At 41.2% G+C, this 20,115-nt stretch overlaps 1 protein-coding gene across 1 annotated transcript in view; it reads left to right on the forward strand.

Moving 5' to 3' along the window:
* The window catches only part of LOC119734122 (extracellular matrix protein 3-like), a 30,629-nt gene extending 11,160 nt beyond the window's left edge, over positions 1-19,469 (forward strand). Inside the window, exon 2 of the mRNA XM_038207478.1 lies at positions 19,150-19,469. Coding sequence (XP_038063406.1) covers positions 19,150-19,454 — 305 coding nt within the window. The 3' untranslated portion in view covers positions 19,455-19,469. The remainder of the gene's footprint in view (positions 1-19,149) is intronic.
* Positions 19,470-20,115: the final 646 nt, after the last annotated feature.

Below are 20,115 nucleotides of genomic sequence, written 5' to 3' on the forward strand. Positions count from 1 at the left end.
AAAAATTACTTATTTTCGTCCCCAAAGAATTTTTTCCTCTCCCAAAAGTTCCAATATCTGGTCCTGATGGGCATAAGCAAATCCCATGTGTGGGCCCCTTTTACCCCAAACACGAAACCAAGGGTGCGAGAGGACGCAACCCTGTCAGAAACCCATTAATAATGAAAGGGCTCTCTTGGGTGAGGTGGTAAGGTCATAGGCCAAGGCTGCTTTTCATAAACAAAGCTCTGCCTTTTCAGTATTGTGGTTGTCCGATTCGAGTTGTACGATTCAAAATCAGGATTAGATACAGTTTTTGACCGATTTCGTGCATTCATGTAGGCAACTTTTTATCTGGGCAGAAACCCGAAAGTATTTGTAAGCTAGTTTGCAACAAAAAGTGAGATGGCTGTTAATGTAAATTCTGTTGAGAATAGCATTTTAGATCAGGCATGCAACTTTTCCTCGGATCCGCTGATTTCCTCGTTTTTTACTTGTCATGAATGTCATTACAAATTGAAAAACACTGTGCAAAGTCTTGTGTGGTTTGGAATTTCCTCGTTTTTTTTTCTAAATTCCCCGTTGCGTGCCTGTTAGATGCACGTAATATGCAGCTACATGTACATGTACATCATAGGATGCATGGTGTGTTGACTGCTGATTCAGGCAAAACTTAAATTCTTTTCCTACATGTATATACTGTGCTGGGAAAAAAAGGGTCAAAGTCTTAACCAAGGATTTTTCAGATGCTTTGTGGATGAAAATATAGTCAGAATGGGCATATAATTCTTTAGCAACTTGCATATTTTCTCACTTTTTGAAAAAGAAAGTCAATCTTCATTCAGTTGTAAAATTTTTAGAATTCAGAAACGCAGAGAAGCTGTGAGTAGATTTTAATCTGGTCCTTCCCCCCACCAAATTACTGTAATTAGCTGGATGGCTTTACAGTAAATCCCCTCCCCTCCAGAATGTCCCCCATGGCAAATGCCGAAGTAGACAAAACGATGCCTCTCTTTTCAAAGTTTGCCTTCGTTAAACTCCACAATGCCCACGCGTAATTGATTTCCAACACACTGTGGCAACAAGTAATCAAGGGCCTCTTGTTCTCCCATCTTTTGGGCCTGTAATCAGAAGGGTGCCATATTGTTCCCAAAACCCCATCCCTTCTTTTCTTGTTGGTACCTTTTAAATCTCCATTAAATAGCAGCAGAGAAGCTTTCTTTTTTTCATGAGGTTGGGGGGGGGGATGTAGCAAAGGGAACTGCTCAAAGAATGCTATGTTCTGAATGGACATCCTTGGTGCCTGTTTGGGCAACTTTATTTGTTCTCCTTGGGGATCTGTAGGGGGAGGGCTTACCACAAGTTCATGGATTATTTGTGGGGGGTTCTGGGTGTAGCTGCTTATGTACTTTAGGCCGAGCTGCTTATGTACTCCAGGCCCCAGCGTTTGAGGGGGTTCAGGTGTTTGGCGCTAGTTAACTTTTTGAACTGTTGAAGATCACTCCAGGGCAAAGGCCTGAAAGGTTTTTTTTTAGTGTTGACCGAAAGTATCAAGCTCATCCCTTGTCACTAAAACCCGCACGTACCTTTTCCCTGTTGCGCGATTGTCTTCACCTTTTTGCGGTTCGTAAACACAAGACAAGGCAATTTGGGGGCCACTTTTTCTTTCTGTCTGAGTAGTTCTTCTTAAACAAGGGGACGCTTTAGCTGGGGCAAAGAGGCGTGTTAAGCTTGAAGAGAAAAAGAGGAAAAATAGAGGAAGTACTTAACAGGAGAAAGTGGTGTGTCTTTTCATTGCGCACTGCCTTTTTTCACTGCCTTATTTCAGTGTATGGTTGTGCAAACATGGAATAAGAGGAAAAGCTTGGGGCATACATGTACAGATAACAACGTGCCAAGTGTTGAGATTTTGAGAATAAGTGAATCTCCTCTGTTTTTACAAAAAAAAGGAATGGAACATTTGTCAGAATATGGTTGAATTCCCTGCCCAATTACTACATGAGCCTACTTTCTTGGCATTTTGCCAATCAGTTTAATATTAGACCCCATCATTGGACCGTCTATTCTCTAAATTTGTTGACATTTTCATAGAGTGGCAGTCATAAACTTGTGTCTTTTTGAAAGAAAGAAGACAAAAAACATACAAATAATGTTCCAAAAGTAATCTATTTTCGGTTCGATGCGGTATTGCTGGTACATGTACATTTTGTATATAAACACAAACATTTTGTCACACATTTGCATAAGTTTTTGGGAATTTGTGTGAGCATGGGATGTTTTTAAGTTCTCCACATTTGAATTTTGGTCTTCTATTGGAGTATGATAAGAGAGAGTTTTGTCTTGCGCAAAATTCAGCAACTAAAGATCCTTTTTTTTTTCAAAGAGTGGAACTGAAGTTGCCAATCAGTCATTGTTTAGCCGGTTCATTCATGTCCTGGAATTTCTGTTCTTAAGTTGTGTAAAGAGAGATAAACCTCCTTTTGGTCAATGGATAAACACACAGGGACTTCCTGTGCTTCTTGCCCACCCATGTGCTGCATCCAATAATCCCCTCCCCATTTTTGTGTGCAAACCACGAGAACCCCCCCTTCTTTTGTGTTGAATCTTCACAGGGCTGAAGTGTGAAATACAGAGAACCAAAGCCCCTCTCCACACCCCCCTCTCCCAACCCAACCCACACTGCATAAACCTACATCAATATCCATTCAAGAAGGCCCTCCAACCAAGCTTTCCCTTCATTACCACGCTCTCCCATGATGCCCACAGAATGTCTTAAGTAACTCCCAGAGATTAGCTGACGAAGCTCTTACACACTATATCCCCCATTGGTATTCTTGGCTTGTCTTGAGCTGAAAAGCACAGTAACAGACACAACGAGGGTTATTATGTTGTCTCTTTGTAGCTTTTTTCCCCCTCTTTCGTACTGAACATTTTGAGTTTTCTTAGCTTGAGTTCCAGCTTAACAAACATTTGAGTCAGAACCTGTTGTAAAGACTGAGTGTTGTTTCTAAAGTTGAATGGCTCTTTCTTACATACATAAGGTCCTTTTTTTTCTCCTTCTTCTCTGGAGTTTTTCCCACCCCACTAGTCCTTTGTGTTGTTATTTAATACTTTAATGGTGGTCGTCACTGTTGGTTTTGGGGATGGCTTTTTGTGTCCTGCTCAATGGTAGGGAACATAGCAAACAGTTTGCCAAGTTGTGGATTTGTGATCCACGGAACATGTTGGTAATTGAAAAATGTACGGAAAAGATTTGCACTAGTTTGATTTGTTCAAGTCTTTGTTCGTCAACAGAGCAAGAAAGACATGGGCATACATGTAAGTTAGAAAAATCAGGACTTCCTAAGAAAAAAAAAAAACCCTCTTAAAAGAATGAGGAACACCAGTGTGATTGAGTTAACATTAAAAGGTAAACTACAACAAAAACGGCAGTAGGTATTTCTGGAATTAGGGTTTCTGGTATTAACCCTATGTTCATTTGCATTAACACCAACCCAATGCACCAATTGGCAAAAAAAAAATTTAAACATAAAATACACACTTCTTGTAAGAGTCTGTTCCTGGCCTCTTCATAACCAGTGAAATAACTGCAGTGACACTGCAGGGTAGTAGCCATGCACACACATGGTCTTCCCAGCATGCAGCGGGAGCCGGTTTGGCCAGGAGGGTTGGCCGAACCCCAAATTGGCATCCCGCCCGTGTGCTCCCCGTAGTCCGCAGCGTTTATTATTTGGGACAGTTGGTTTGGAGAAATTAACTCTTTTTTTTTTATTGGTCCCAGATCACACCCAGGGGCCCACAACTGTTCCTGCTGGTTTTGTAACAGGCTTGCTTTTCTCCAACAAATACAAAATCACTTTTTGACCCAAAAGCACCTGTATCCAATTCAGTTCTTTTAATTTTAGTCTTGAGCATATTTAAACTCTGAGCACATCTGTTACAATTTTGGCAGCACAAGTAATTATTTTTTGTGTACAGCTCTTACATACACAAATTATCAGGCATGCAACTTTTCCTCGACTCGGCTGACTTTTCTTGTATGTCATTAAAAATAGAAGGAAAACCAAAAAAAAAACTACAGGGAGTCTTGTACAGTTTGGAATTTACTCTTTTTTTTGTGACTTCCCAGTTGCGTGCCTGGATTATGAAAACTTTAAAATCGAGGCCAAATCCTCTAAGTAGGGCGCAAAATTGTCCCCAAATTTGTGTCTGTCTGAACTGGAGTGTTGATTTTTTTTCTCACGTTATGATCCAACTCTATTGCCAACTCCAGTATAACCCGCCCACCCCCTTCAAAAACCACATCCTGGCTCATGTGTACATAACCACCACAACACCTTGATAAATTCTCAACTCCTGCACAATAATGTCTGTGAAGTCTTTATTATTTCCCATTTTCCTTTATCCCATGTTGACAAGTGTGCACCAGACTTTTGTATATATATAAATTCTCCACGGAAGTTCAGCTCCATGTGTGTGTGTGTGTGTATTGGCCCGATGTGTGTACGCGGAGTTCACGGGGTCGCGGAAGACAAACATGCTGATAGGTTGCTGTTGGTTGTCCCCTGTGTAGTCTGCGCGGATAAGGACTTCGTAATCAAGACGCATACAAATTTACTGATAAACTTGCGCAGATTATCGGCGGTGAACTTCGCTCTTGTCAATGTCGTGTCGTTCAGCTGCATAGGAAGTGTGCATGTAGACACTGATTTTTTTCCCCCAGATGTTACTGTTAAGTTAATTGTACTCTAAGTAAGGTCCTAAACTGCTTTTATCCTCCCAATACCATACTGCTTGTTAGGAAGTAACCATTGTCTATAAGTACACCAAATCAGCATAAATTAATGTGAATTATATGGGCATATGTTGCTCACAACTTCAAAAGCATACACTTTTTTGTACCATGTCAGTCTTTATTTGCCTTAAGATTTCATTGGAACATGAAGGAAGTCCCTTTTTAAGGTCAAGTTAAGGCTTTCAGGAAAGTTAGACAATTTTGATGACAGATTGGTGTCCCGATTTTTGAGCCTGTTGAAAAAAATGTGACCTGCTGAACTCCTTTTTTGTGTGTTTTGGTAATGGTACATGTATGTACATGTAGTACCAGGGTGGGCCAATGCTCCGAGTGCCAGGATGTCCCAGGGGGCAAAGGTCATGACCTGTGACACTCTTGAAGTAGCTGTAATTGGCCTGTGTTAAAAATACAAATGTCTCCAGGACAAAGGCATTCTCGGAACTAGACTTGATTGATAGGTGGAGGGAAATATTTTGGATGTAGTCAGGATGTGAATCGTAAAATATGTTACAGCTAGTGACAAAATGTAGGATTGTATAGAATGATGACTTCTTTGCTCTGTTTTGCCAGGTTATGAAATTGCAAAAGTTTTATTGAGTTTATTAAATCAAGTCCAAACTTAACTTTTATCACCATCCGAAGCATACAAATGACCATAACTTGAGTCTTGAAATATTAAGCTATAAAGTAAAAGTGATTGATCTTTGGAACTTGTATACTACTTTCCCTCCTCTAATAACCCGACCCCAAAATATTATGTCCTTTTTTCAGTCATATCTTGGGGGAGGATAAATATGAAACTTTCAATTTTTGATAAGGGTTTCACATGTTGGTCGAAAACAGGTTAATCTTTTGTGGCTCGTCTAGCTGTAGTTTTTTGATATCTTTGTGTTGATTGAATGGAGATTTCCTCCGGATTTTCGCAGGTGGGCCTTTGTATTTTCACAATAAGTTCAGCCTCCAGACCGGATTTCCAATAATATTATGGTTCAAGCGAGGTAGACTTACAGAAAAATATCAAAATACCGGATTATTTTTGTTACTTGTTGGAAAGCAAATCAGTTGTGGGGAACATAGTAGGCGTCTCAAAATAATGGAGTTATAAAAAGTACAGGTACTGGCCCTCATGACTAGCTTTTTGCACTGAAAAAGAATAAACGTGACATTAAATCGTGACCTAATACTTGAAATGCTTGCAATGGAAGTGGAGCTTTAGAATTGCCACTTCGTTCCCGTGAATAACTGTTGCCACTCAAAAATCTCCCTCATTGTCAAAATATCAGACGTATTCCATTATCCAAGAAGTTCACGTCGAGGTTGGTATGCTTTTAAAAAAAAAAGCAAGCTTGTCAGACTTCTTTCCACTTTGCAAAAATTTGACCAAGTTTTTTCCCGACAATCGCAGACTGACCCAGATACATGGCAACCCTAAGCCGATTTGTCTTTCACTGTTCCTTCATTCTTTCAAACCAGGGCATAAAAGAGAATTCAGGGCCTTGGGATATGTGCTCTCAGAAATTTGAGCTTTGAAAAACCAATTTGTGTCTGATCCATCATGCACACCGCATGTACAGGTAGCAGTCGAAATTCCGAACACTTTTTTAGTTGTTGGTGTGTCATTGTTCAGTTTTCTAATTTTAGAATGATTTGTACAGCAAAAGGGTTTCTTTAAAACTTGCCTTTTTGGAAGTTTAGTGAGCTGTCGAAGGCCATTCAGTGATAGAGAAATTCCATTTTCTGAGATTATTTGGACTGATTTTTTTTTTAGCCCTGGCAGGACCCTCTACATGTCACTTTCTAGACCTTCTAGGTCTGTCGCAGAAAAATTGACCAAAAACGGGCCACCTTAAGTTTCCCATAAAATATTACTACCAATTGACCAAAAATTGACCAAATGCAATGCCGTCAGTAAATGCACTCTTCGCAAAAGTTTTCGGAACACGCTCCTTTGTCTTGTTCGATGCGCATGCGCGTCTATTTTGCATTTGAAGTGGGACATTCCGGAACCGGGCCAGAGTTTATTGTGCACTCGGGCTTGTTTTCTCACAAATAAGGTTTTTAAAAAATGAATAAAACTCCTACATACTACTTACTGACTGAATTGACTTAAAATATACAATTCAAAAAGGTTAGGGGTTCTGGTATTTCGACACTAATAGTTTCTTTCTGAAAGGCAAAAAGGAATGTCACGTCATGTTATGGAATTGAAGAAATTAGGTTTCTGTTCGAGGTGGAGGGGGAGGGGGGATCGCTCTTATATTTCAACTACAGCCATATCTTTCCATCTCCAAAAAGTCAAATGAAATCTCAAAAGTCAAACCTCTCAATAAATCAAAAGCAAAGAATTCTGGTTTCTCCATTAAAATAATGCCAAATCCATTAACATGACAGCATTCCGACCATACCTTGCAATGTTATCCCAACCACTCAATTTTCCCAGACCTTAAAAAAAAAAAAATCCCTCCCCAACAAGTATTACTTGATGCGCCAACATCTCTCAATTATCAAATGGTTATTCCAAAACCGGCTGCACTACTTTTTTTCCCTCTGCTCTCTCTTCCCTCCTTACCCACAACTAACAAGGATGCTCTCTGGAAGATTAATCTGTCTCTCATCTGAAGCTGTACAAATATACATCATATCTTCCCGAATATCTTTCAGGCAGTGGCCATTAAGAATTGCAGATTTATTGCCCGCGGTGTATTTGTATGGAGTGAAGAGCCTATGGGGGCTTCTGCAGTAAATACATACATGCTTGTATCAATATGACTATCTTTCATCACATATACATGGATGTTTTCAGATGGGCCTGTGGGATCTTGTGTGGTTTCTGCAGCGGGAATGGCCCCGCAATGCCTTGCAATGGATGCTTTAACCTATGATGCCAAGTTGTTCCAGGTTGTTTACTATTTCTACTGTATCGGTAAAATATTATTCAAATAAAGCTCAAAGGGAAACTGACTGGGTACATTTTAATCATTTAAAAGTTGAATATAGAAATTGACTGGATCAGGGTTTGAACCTCGGACCTCCGGATTGCCGTTCCCGTGCTCTACTGAGTGAGCTATCCAGCCCTATGTTGGCAGTTCCCATTTCAACAGTTCCCATTTCAGTTTAATAGTTAGAGGAAGTTCTGTCGTTTCAGCTCCCTCCCCCCGAAGTTGTCTGACCATTTCTCCTCAATCCTTATACTCGGCAGTCTTTGTTGTGAAACAACTTTGGAGTAGGTGGGTGGGGGGGGGGGGGGGGGGGGTTCTACCGTATTTGCAGAACTGCAATTTAGAGCTAGTACCTACCCAAGGTCAAGATAGTTAAGGGCAACAAATATGCCTAAAGCACTGAACTCCCGCAGTGAGTTGCAATTGCTTCAGTCGTAGGAATGCAAACAAAACTACCTCTAGGTGAGTTTTCAGTGTTGCAGAAGAAGAAAAAAAACGCAGGAAGAAGTGTAAAAATGCATGGGGCGCAGCTCAAATTGGGAGTTTGAAAATATTGCAGGGAGATGCTGCTTTCGGAATTGCGGTGACATAATTTCGTGGCAGGGAAGTACTCCACCATGAAGTCCGACAAGGAGAGGCAGCATTTGTAGTTTGTATTACGGCCAGGAATGTTTTAATGACACTCTTTCCTCCAGGGATGATGTCCCACATGTCGGACCTTCGGCTCAGTTAATGATAAGATACTCTATCATCAGGGTTGGGATGCTTTAAAGGAGCTGTGCCTGGATTTGTCGATTTTTAGGGTATTATGATGAGGTTTGTTTAGATTGGTGTTGAAATCTAAGATAAGGGTTGGCAAAGGAGAGGAGGGACTTTTATTGGTCAAGAGTTAAAAAGTGTGCTGCATCCTTGATCATTTGGAGAAAGTCGGATCACCTGATGGTTCCTTTAAGACGAGTGTAATCTTGCAGCATCCTCGAGGCATCACCTCATCCTCTGGAGGAACGGATGCCTCTCATCGGCTTCGAACAGGAGGAAAGCAGGCTAGCCACCAAATTTGGTCCTGGTATCTCGGCTAAGAGTTCAGTAGCTTGCCCTACCTTGCGTTCTCTCTTCCTCCTCCTTCTCATCATCATTATTACTGACATCATTCAGACTAATGTAAGGTATCCGGGTCTCTCTCATGGCCGCGATGAGATAACCGTGCCGTCTCAGACGAAATGTTCAGGGGGAGAAGATTATCTTCGCTTGAGATTGGAACTCGATTGAATCAAGTCGAAAGATGGCATGTGGAAGTTAGGATGTCTGGGAGTTGGTGCTCCAAGAAAAAAAAGGTGGACAGGCTTGTATTCATTAGCCAAGTATTTCGTTGAAGGTCTCGGTGAATTTGGAAAAACGTCTTGAAAGTGGATCTTCTTTTTAGGTGATTGACAGGCTTGTCTGTTGAATGTTTTCACACATGTTAACCGGTGGTCTCTGTCTATTACTCGCTGTACCGCCCAAAACTGCCCGAGCTGTCTTCGGTTTTATTGTAATTCAGTGAAGTTGTTCAGGTGTTCATGGATTCAGATGGTAATTTTTATGCTGGTTTGGGGCATTTTGTCTTAATTACAGTGATTTAAGAATCGAAAATCCAGATTGTAGTTCACCAAATGGAAGCTTTCCGTCCATGTCAAGCACATGAGTATCTGATCTAGGGAACCCTGTACAGACATGCACTGGTTGAAGTCATTTATCCAACAGACATTGAGATAAGACAATCTGGCCCAATTTTTTTTCTTTTATCATCAAAGCAACAGCTGCCCCATATCACTGCTGTTTACTCATGTTGATTGGCCGTGTATTTGCACGGCGCAATCCAAAGTGCGAGTATTTTCCTCCTTTGGTGAAATAACTGATTCAGGATCAGATATACAAAATATACCGGCTAACCAAAATTGGATTTAGCGAATGAGTCTATCTTGTTTACATGAGATACCAATAAAAACCTCAACAATTAATTAGTCTGTGCAGTTACATCCGTGCAGAAACTAATGGCGCCTGTAGTCTGCATTATGCCTGCATGGCTACATGTACATGCTTGCTGCCCAAATTAGCCAAGAAACGTTGACCTCCACAAAAGAATTCTAATAAATTCCCAATCTTTACTAAGTTGCCTAAACTTTTGCCAAAGTTGCACCCCAGCTATTAAAGCCAGTTTGCACTGAAGGTATTTAGTACTGCAGCATAAAACACGCACACAAAAACTAATAAAAGAATGCCCAACTCAAAAATTGTAGAAAGACTTTTACAAGACGGGACAAAAAGATCTGCATTTGTCATCACTTGTCTGAAAGATTGAAAGATTCGCTGAAAAAAAATCAATTTACATGCATGAGTAACAGTAACAGCAGTCCCATCAGACAGTGATTTTTGTTCCCAAGACCTTGGCGCAAATTACACAGCAATTCAGGGTGCAAACAAATCCATGGTACCTGCCAACCACTTCCTGCCTGTGACCTTTAAGGTCGCCGGGGTCACTTCCAATTAATTAATCACCACTTGATATTTTTTTGTTGTAACCCCCTATTGTCACCCCCAGGCGATACAGCACTTATAAAAACTTTGTGGCTACTGGGGTTTTGGCGGGTGTTGCATACCATGTGGGTTGGACCACACTACTGAACATATACTGTATAAAAAATATTTTTACAACATGGCAGCAATTTGAAAAGAAGTAAATTTTAAGGGAAGAGTGCAAATTTTCCCCCCCCCCCAACTTTTTACAAAATAACAGTGCTTCTTGACTATAAACAATTAACCTCATTCATTTGGGTGGTATACTGTAATGACTTAATTTTTTTTTGAAAATTCGAGGAAATTGTGACTAAAATATTTGCATTTCAAAATTCACGTCTAGACATTGGGGTCCATGCATAAGTCCAACACCTCATACATGTAGGTCCGACGCCTCAAAAGTCTTGACAATATTATCCCCATCCAAATAAAGGCCAATAGGTCCGACGCCTCGTAGTTCCGACGCCTCATAGGTCCGACGCCTCGTAGGTCCGATGCCTCGTAGGTCCGACGCCTTGTAGGTCCGACGCCTCATAAGTCCAATGCCTCATTTGTTGGACGTCGAACGTATTAGGCGACGTACTTACGAGGCGTCAGACCTATGAGGCCGAATACTAGATTTGTCCACGAGTTTGATGTCTCATAATTCTGACGCCTTATAATTCCGAAATTCCGGACTTATGAGGCATTGGACTTGTGAGGCATTGGACTTGTGAGGCATCGGACTTGTGAGGGGTCAGACTTACGATACGGCCCCTATACAATTTTGCTAGTCTATAGACCTTTCACCCTTCCCAGCATTCCTGTGTAGGATTGGGCCTGATGATGCATTCCATACGGAGTGTCCCTCGTGAGCGTTCTCGTGAGCGTTCGTGTCATTTTGAATCAGTCTCTGGCCTATCCAACCGGGGAACACGGTTATAGATTAGGACACACCGGGATTATACCCATCATCGGCTAATATTTCCACACGTGCGTCTATCTGGAGATGAAATGAAGTCACTGCATGCCTAAGCAACTGTAGCAAACCCATGAGATAACTCGGCCCATTATTGTGCCAGTATCCCCGAAGGACCAATAAATTTGGTCAATTAGCCAAATATAAAATACTCAGACAAGGCTGAGTTCTGACAAAACGCATCTCTGCAACTCGCAAGGAAATTCCGCGCAGGGATAACCTCATGGGCGAATTAGTCACAAATTCCAACCCGTAATTACATCCCATGTTCAGTTGAATCTCGGTAAATTGCGCGCGCGGCTGTGAAAGAAACGTAGGTCCTCCATCTGCGGCCAGATTCTTTGGTGTACTTCTCCTTGACTTAAGAGGAAGCGTGATGGATCTCTGCGTCTTTGGCAGTCGCAAGACTCAAATTCCGTTCCCTGTCATTTTTTTCTCACTTGCTGCTTTTGACATCTGTCCTGACTCATTTATGTCTGATTTGTGGTGCCACGTTGCATTGTTCAGAGTCCACTGTTTCCCAACACCTGCCAATTGCAAGAGTGAGTTCAGACCATTGAATCAGATCTTTTTTTTCGTACAATGTGCTTTTGCAGGATATGATTTGTAGGGGACTTGACAGAACAGGTTCAGGTGCGATGAAAATGCATTAGTCACTGTCAGAAAGTTTGGCAGACCGATTATTCCAGCTTTAGAGCGAGCCAAACATAATTTCGGGAAAACCGTAAAAAAAAAAAAGGCATTAAAAAAGTTTTTAAAATGTGGTGCTTATATAGCGCTTTATACCAAAGGTCTCAAAGCGCTTCACAATTATTACCCCTGTTCATCAGGCAATGAGACCAGTTTTTTTTGCAGCAGCTCGAGATCAGCGCATTCTGGTCTGTACCTTCACAGGTACCCATTAATACTCCTGGGTGGAGAAAGGCAATTGTAGTAAAGTGTCATGCCCAAGAACACAAGCACCATGTTCCCCTTTCAGGGTTCAAACCCATGCACCACGGCATATGAGTCAAACACCGTAAACCATTGGACCACAGCGCTCCACATCACTGGGGTTTTTTTTTGGGGGGGGGGGGTTTCTGGCTAAACCTGTCTGACTTGACGTTCAAACACATCGTGCCATTTCCAGTTTTGCGGAAGTTATCCCACTAACAGGCATGCAACTTTTCCTCAGATCCGTTTATTTCCTCTCTTTTTTTACTTCTCATGAATGCCATTACAAATTGAAAAATGCTGTACAAAGTCTTGTGTGGTTAGGAGTCTCCTCATTTTTCTAAATGCCAAAGTAACTTTAAATTAAAAATGTAAATTTATTCCTGAAACCAACCAACCTTGTGTTCTTGTATATGATCCAGTTCATGTGTAGTGGTGTTATTCATGTTTCAGGGACAACAATTTAAAAAAAAATTGAAGGTGCAAGTTTTCCCACTTGTTTAAAATTCAGAAGAAGCTGTATGCTCAGTGTCAAAAGGCTTCTCTGCAGTACTTTTCATAACCCTGATTTTCACAAAGCTTTTTGTAATTGAAACTAACCCCCAAGGGGAACATTAAAAAGAAAAATGATACAGCATTTTCATAGCAACCTTGGTCATAATTTGGGTATTGTTCACACCGGCGATTCCCACAGTACAGCATTAACAATCTCCGAAGGACAAAGGGGGGGGGGGGGGGTGTGGATGAAAAGCTTTTTCTGGCAGACCTTGAGACAAACTGTCTGAGCACGGTAAAAGTCCACTTCAGGTCTTTTTAACAGATTCACACCCAAGAAACACTCGAAGTGGAAAAAAAGTTTCGGAAGTTCCTGCTTTTGAAAAGAAGAGGTTCCTGGGTCACATGAAAACTCGGCAGTATATCCAGACGCATAGGCCTACATGATATTCTGACCCATAAACTGTGTCACATAATTCGTACTGTTGATGTTATCTTTGTATAAGTGAAGTGGTGCGTATTCTCGCATCCTGTACCCAAACAAAATTATGTCCACTTCTTTAGGTTTTATATCCACCGACCCTAGGTGTTTTTTTTTTTTGGTACTCGGACTAAATTCGAATGACTTGTCGCCATGGTAACTGAATCCAGCACCCTCTTTATATCTTCAAGGGTACTTGTATTTTTTTATGTGGAGGGGTTGGTTGAAGTGTAGATTTTCAAGTTGTATACGCTCGTTAAAGCGAGATAAAATTCAAGGTTTTGTCTGACTGTAAACCTAATATTGCACTTTTCCCAAAACCTTGATGAATTTTGGTTGCACCGGTTAGCAATGGGTTGGTTTTCTCGTGACTTTCAATGGGGTTTTTGTGCGCTTTTGTCACTCGGAGTGGTCATCCGTGTCCAGTGGCGGACAAAGCAGCCATTCTTCCCTGGCCACGCTGGCTGACATTTTTGTTCGTTTCCTCGCTTGGTTGGCACGGCAACACTTCATCTCTATTCCACCCTTTCTTTGGCAGGAGGTTTTCCCCTTCCATTTTAGTCTTTTTTTTTCTTGCCTTTTTTTTTGGGGGGGGGGGGGGAATGGCTGATTAAACTGTCTGATTTCTTTTGTATGTTGGGCTTTGCCCTTTGCCGACGTATTTTGTATTTTTGTCAAGCAGAGTGGTCATCCATGTCCACATTTTTTCTCGCAAGCCCTTGGACAACACTGAGTCTGGTTCATAAAAAAATATGTCAACGAAGGGTAAAATCCCCCCAAAAATGTAAATTCCCCGATGCAAAATCCATCTTAGGGCAATGTTTCTTGTTACTTTGGTAATCAAATGAGCATAGAATGATACTGAAGAAATCAACACCCAAATTTTAGTTCCACAAAACATGTCCTTTTTGTGTAGTTGAAGCTTCATTGTCATAGCAGTTACAGTGTGCCTTTTTGTACAGAGATGTCTCATTGTCAATTTAGGCGTTTGATGGTATTGGGGCAGTGGCAAGAACAAGAGCTTCTAAGATTTGTACGCAGATTGTTAGTCAGCAAATGAACAAAGTTGATGTGTTTTTATTCCTCCATGAGTAAACCAAAAGTGTAAAGTTTCTGCAGAATTCACAGGGGAAGAAAATGGTTGTAATCTTATACAGGCTGATAAAAAAATTAGCAACAACAAACCTTCCACTGGATAAGTGTCAAGTGACAATAAAAGCCTTTTGTAGTTCTAGCTTGGGTCATTTGGCAAATTAGATCTGGTTAATTAACTCCTCTACTGTTACCAGAAATGAACTGGACCATTTTCTTTGTTCTGGTCAACCATGCCTGAGCAATTTGTGATTAGTTGCTTTTTGTGTGGACAAGGCCAGTCTAGTAGGGAGGTGAAACCAAGAAAATGAAGGGTGGTGGTTGGGGGGGGGGGGGGGAGTTATCATGACCAGCGCACAGTCATTCACAGGAAGCGAGTAATTGGTAGATGGTAATTACCCGAAAATTAATTATCACCCAACCTCCAAATCAACTCCTATCTTTCTTCTTTTCTTCTCTGGAAGCTCATTTGCACCCACACAGAGTTGAGAATGTTTTGACTAGTTTTGGTGATAGAAGACCCGAATTAAATCTTTTTCAAATCTGTTGAGAGGCTTGAGTGTCGTGGAAATTAATTATCACCCAACCTCCAAATGAACTCCTATCTTTCTGCTTTTTTTTTTTTTTTTTTAGGAAGCTCGTTTGCACACCATAGTTGAGAATGTTTTGACCAGTTTTGGTGGCAGAAGACCCCAATAAATCTTTTTTTTTTGTAAGTCTGATGCTCAAGACTCTCCGGTGTTGTGGAAATTAATTAGCACCCAGCTTCAAAATTACTTTTTGCGGGAGCTGGGGGAAGCTAATTTGCACACACAAAGTTGAGAATGTTTTGACTGGTTTTGGTGGCAGAAAACCCAAATTGAATTTTGTTTTTAACTCTGGGAAGATGCTCGAAATTAATTATCACCTAGCCTCCACATCAAGTCTTCTATCATGAACACAAAGTTGGGAATGTTTTGACTATAGTTTTGGTGGCAGAAGACCCAAATTGAATTATTTTTTTTAAAGTCTGATAAGTTGCTCAGGTGTTGTGGAAATTCAGAAGGGCAATTTGAGGTTTTGGCATGTAATAGTAAACATCAATACCGCCCTGTTGAGAGTTTTTTTCCCCTTTCTATTATTGAGTTATTGTTGAAGAAACCAGTCCATCTTGTTTGTTCATCACCCTCGGGTCTCTGGGTCCGGTGAATATGGCGGACATAATAGATTCTTTACAGGGAGTTGTTTATAATCTAAACTAGGGCAAGCGAGAGTTGCTTTTTAAGACAACACGTGCAGGCAATGGATTGCCAGTTCAAAAGGGAATCACTTACCGGGAGCAAATGTTAGTGAGACGGTGTGAAACTGGTTTGCGGGAGGATGTCGGATAAAGGGGGAATGGTGTGTCATTCCAATATAGCTTTTAACTCTGGGCCTGGGGTTGTGTATGGGTACACTGGTCTGAAATTCCAAAACGGTGTTTGCGCGGTTGGTTTGGGAGGGTGGAGAAGATTGCTCAGAGTATAGGAACTATCAGTATAGGTCAACTTCAGTGTGGAATGACCGTGCCGAAATAATGTAACATTGGAGGTTTTTTTTTTAGTTTGATCAGTCACAGACAGTCCAAAATTCATTTCACTTGCCCCTCCATGTCTTTTAGGCACGCTAGTCACAACAGTTGGATCATGTAATGTAGGCACAGTGGCTAGTCATAGTCTATCAACAGACACAAAGCAGAACTAACACCGCGTTCCCACTTGAATTGGAAAAAGGTGGATCAAGATACTGCATTTTGGTGTGATCGTTATCTTACCGCAACGAAACCGCAAGACGCGTTCCCACTTATGCTTGATCCACCTTTTCGTACGGAAATGCCGGGTCCGAAAGGTCACTGAGCTCGGAATTACGCGCGCTCTGTGGGAGTGCCATTGTTGCATGGTTGCATGCTAGACCAGGATGGGTCAGTTTTCAAACAGCACTATCAGAATTCACCGACAAAAATTACGCGAATTCACCAACATAAATCACGGATCCGTAGAGGATCCGTGCGTGCATAAATTAACAGGTGAAATCCAACAGATCAGAGCCGCTCATTGTGTGACATCACGGCAGAAACCAATGCATCGATAAGGGATTCCCTGGTTCTGAAGCTTCTCATTGGTTAGAAACGGTCACATGATGTTCTACGACATCATTTCCAATTTTCTATAATCAATACTTCAGATTTGTCACCTCAGTACGTACCGCGTTATCGGCACTATTCTCATCGCATACTCGTAAGCTTTTCCATGATTCTGTGCCAAAGTGAAGTCTTTTGGTGAGTGCGGACTCAGAGTCATTTATGGATGGAAAAATAAGTAAAATTTCACGAATGAAAAAGGTTTAGTAATGGACGAACACGCAACAAAAATAAGGCCTAGTGTAGTTTTAGTTACCACGTGCGCTTTTGCATGCGCGGTGCTAGCCCGTAGTTCAGCGGTTGTTTATTGTGCATGTTGTATACGCTGGAAATATTCACATGAGCTACACGCCTGAAAACGTGTTTCTTCGTTCATGAGACCGCAACATTTTCGCGCCACTCGTGCACCGGGCGGATGTTAACAGGTCAAATTGCCGGATCAGATCCACCTTTTACGTTCCCATCTGATCGTGATCCGGCAATTGCCGGATCTGATCCACCAATTGGGGGATCTGTATCCTGGTCCAGAGGTGGATCAGAAAAGGTGGATCTGATCCTGATCCACCTTATAACGGTTAGCGTTCCCACTACACACAATTGCCGGATCTGATCCACCAATTGGGGGATCTGATCCGGCAATTTGGCAAAAGGTGGATCAGATCCCCCAATTGGTGGATCAAGTGGGAACGGGGTCTAACTTGTAGTCCCAGCCGGCTTATCAATTTTCTACAGCCAAAGCATATAGAGCTGTATCAAGTTTCATAAAAATCAGTCGATCCTGCTTTATGTAAGCATGCAACTGTTGAATGAAAACAGTCACTTGATTGATTTTGTCCGCTGAGTTGGCTCTTGTTGAATTTGCCAGCCAGAGAGGGGAGGGTTTTAAGTCTGGATCTGGAGAATGTCTGAAGCAGGGTGTTTTTATTGGCATTGACCTGCTGTAGTTTTGTCTTGTAATTTTGTTCCCTGGCCTGTCTCAAAATTGTCTGATTTATTGCTTGCCCCAAGGTTGCCACCTCATGCTTTATTTGCTTTCATAAAAAAAGTCTGGGCCAATCGGAGGGAAGAAGCGGGCATTTGCACATAAATGTATTGAAAAACCACATAGCACTCCATTGGTCGCCAGGCATGCCGAGCGCCAGTGTTCCCAGTTTTATTAATGGTTAGGAATTTTTTCTTTTCTTTTGCAACTCTTTCAAAACCACAAAAGCCCAACCCTAGAGTCTGCGGTCCGGTGTCTTGTTCAAAGTTAACAAACTGTAGCTATTTTTTCCCCCTTTTTTTTGACACCAAGGATATTTATTGTTATTTGTGTTGAAAACCAGTGTTAACAACATAAGCCCAGTGGGAAGGTTGGGGGCCCTCTAAATAAGAGTTCAAATTAAAGGCAAGGAATGAAAATGGCTGGGAAAGGAAACCACATTAGTGTCTGCTAGGAGAATATCTGAAAGATCTTAATATAGTGTAGAAAAAAATCTATTTTAGAACATACACCTGATGCGATTTTCAAATTTTTTTCAAATTTTTTTTAGAGGGGGCAGCTTTTCAAAGTGTTCGACGATTCAGTGTGAGGAAATCAAATAAAGAAGTAGGCTATAGCTATTTTTAAGTGTAGACGGAGATGTCTTATCAACTTATTGTGTGGTCTTCATGCATTTAGATATTTTTTTTTCAGTGTTTGTACAGGGCAACTTTTCAATATGTTTAAAAGTCAAGAATGGGAAGAAACTGGCATCAAAACTTTGAAAAAACTAGATATTTGATACTATATGACTGTACATCAGATAAAGGCATTACTGCCAAATTCTCAACTCCTTTTGACGATTTGCTCCACAATCTTATATCCATTGCAGTCAAACAAGCAATCCATCATGATAGTTCTAAAGAGAGTCAACATTTTTTCTTTTACGTTTTGGCTGATTTTTTTCCCTGGTACAAGTTGGTGCACAAAATGTCGACTGAACTTTCTATTCTAGTTTCTTGTGTGCGGACTTCTGCACTAATGGTCTTTGACATGGCATTGATCTGTGGATACCAAAGATTAGATCGATTCCATCTGAAGGGGTTCGCCGTTTAAGTCCTCCTGGTGTTTTGCATGGGATTTTTTTTGTTCACGAGAGCCGAACTTCAAACAGGCTTTACTGAATGGATGTCTCTGTGAATGAACACAGCAATGTAGTGACATCATTGTTGACTTTTCTGATGATGTCGTTTTGTTGGCATAGCGATTGGTAGGGCCCGTAGTATTCCCAAGTCATTCAGGAACTTCCATGTAGGACTTGTACATGTACCTGGTGTTCAATATTGCATTATTCATACTATTCTAATGAATTCACATAAAAAAAAAAAATTTTAATTTCTGGGGATTCTTTTTGCCTGACTTGTAAGGCTACATTAAGCTTGCATTACATCTATCTGAAAATTGCATTCCTTCAGAAATGTTGACTAAATTTTGCACTATTTTTTTTTTTTAAATTCAAAAATATTTACAGCACCGGCTTTTCCCATGTTTTTGCACACGGTTTGCATTCAAAAAAAATTCTTGAGGGGTTTTCATTATTTTAATTCAGTAACAGTGAATAAAACAGGGTATCCCGTGGAACGAAGGCACTCATCTCAAAGATGGGTGCAATACGAAGCATCTTTACAACTTTACAACTTTTCTAATGCGTAACTTCTTAAAACTCGAAATGCATCGCATATTTAAACGATTTGTGAACTGTTATTTATCGTTTCCCCTTTTTCGCCCCATTTTTTCTGCAGCTGACATTGACAACATGCGCATCCAGTACGTCGTCTACCCCAACACCAACGCCACCAGCGACATCTTCTTCCTCAACGTCCGTGACCCGGTAAGTCCCAAAACAAATTTCTCCCCCCACCCCACCCCACCTCTTTTACAAAAAAAGTTTAAGTGCTCCTTGGGGTTTCCAAGTCCTGTTCCCGAATATTATTATCATTTTGTGCGAGTGTGCTGGTTTTTGGCAGAGAGAGCCCAGGGAGTATACTTCAGCGAGTTAGTGAAACAAATTGGGAGGCGGATCAGATTATATGGTTCCTGGTGTTGATTTTCACCATTGGTGGTGCATTGCTTTGTGGCGGCAGTGGGTTTTGTGGTTGCGTCCCTACAGCAGAGTTTTGGAAATATAGAAGTGAGAACAGTGCCTGATGTTTTATAAGATTGGTGTGATTGTGTCAACTGTGTTGGTGGTTGAAATGGATACGGCCAGATGTGGTGGGAGGTCCGGACAAGTTTTCCAGAAAGTAATAGAGAAGCGTTTTGAATGGGTATGGGTTGAACAAAAAATTGGGTCTCAATTTTTTGACGGTTTGAAACGGGGTGAATTCGCTGACCTGATTCCTTATTGAACAATTTGTAAAAAGCCGATGGCTTGAAATATTGAAGCTTAAAAAAAGTTGTGCCTTTTTTCTTGGCAGAAAATGCACAGTATTTCTTTTTGACAAAAAGCTTGAAAATGGTGAATTACCAGAAATTTCACATGCAACTCAAGAGCTTTCTGCAAACCTTGTCTAGTACTTGAAACTCTTTAAAAAAAAAAAATTGGTGCAAATGGTTGCTGGGCAACAACTTGTCATTGCCAAGGAAACCAAAGAGAACCTGTTCTGTTGTTGGTTCACACCGTACCCCAGAGCCAAGGGCTCAATTTTCAGAACCCCCCCCCCCCCAATGCTGATGGGTTGAGCTCTTCCGTTCACAAAAAGAGCTTT

This window comes from Patiria miniata, unplaced genomic scaffold (assembly GCF_015706575.1).
Source record: "Patiria miniata isolate m_02_andy unplaced genomic scaffold, ASM1570657v1 HiC_scaffold_26, whole genome shotgun sequence".
Classification (NCBI taxonomy): Eukaryota; Metazoa; Echinodermata; class Asteroidea; order Valvatida; family Asterinidae; genus Patiria; species Patiria miniata.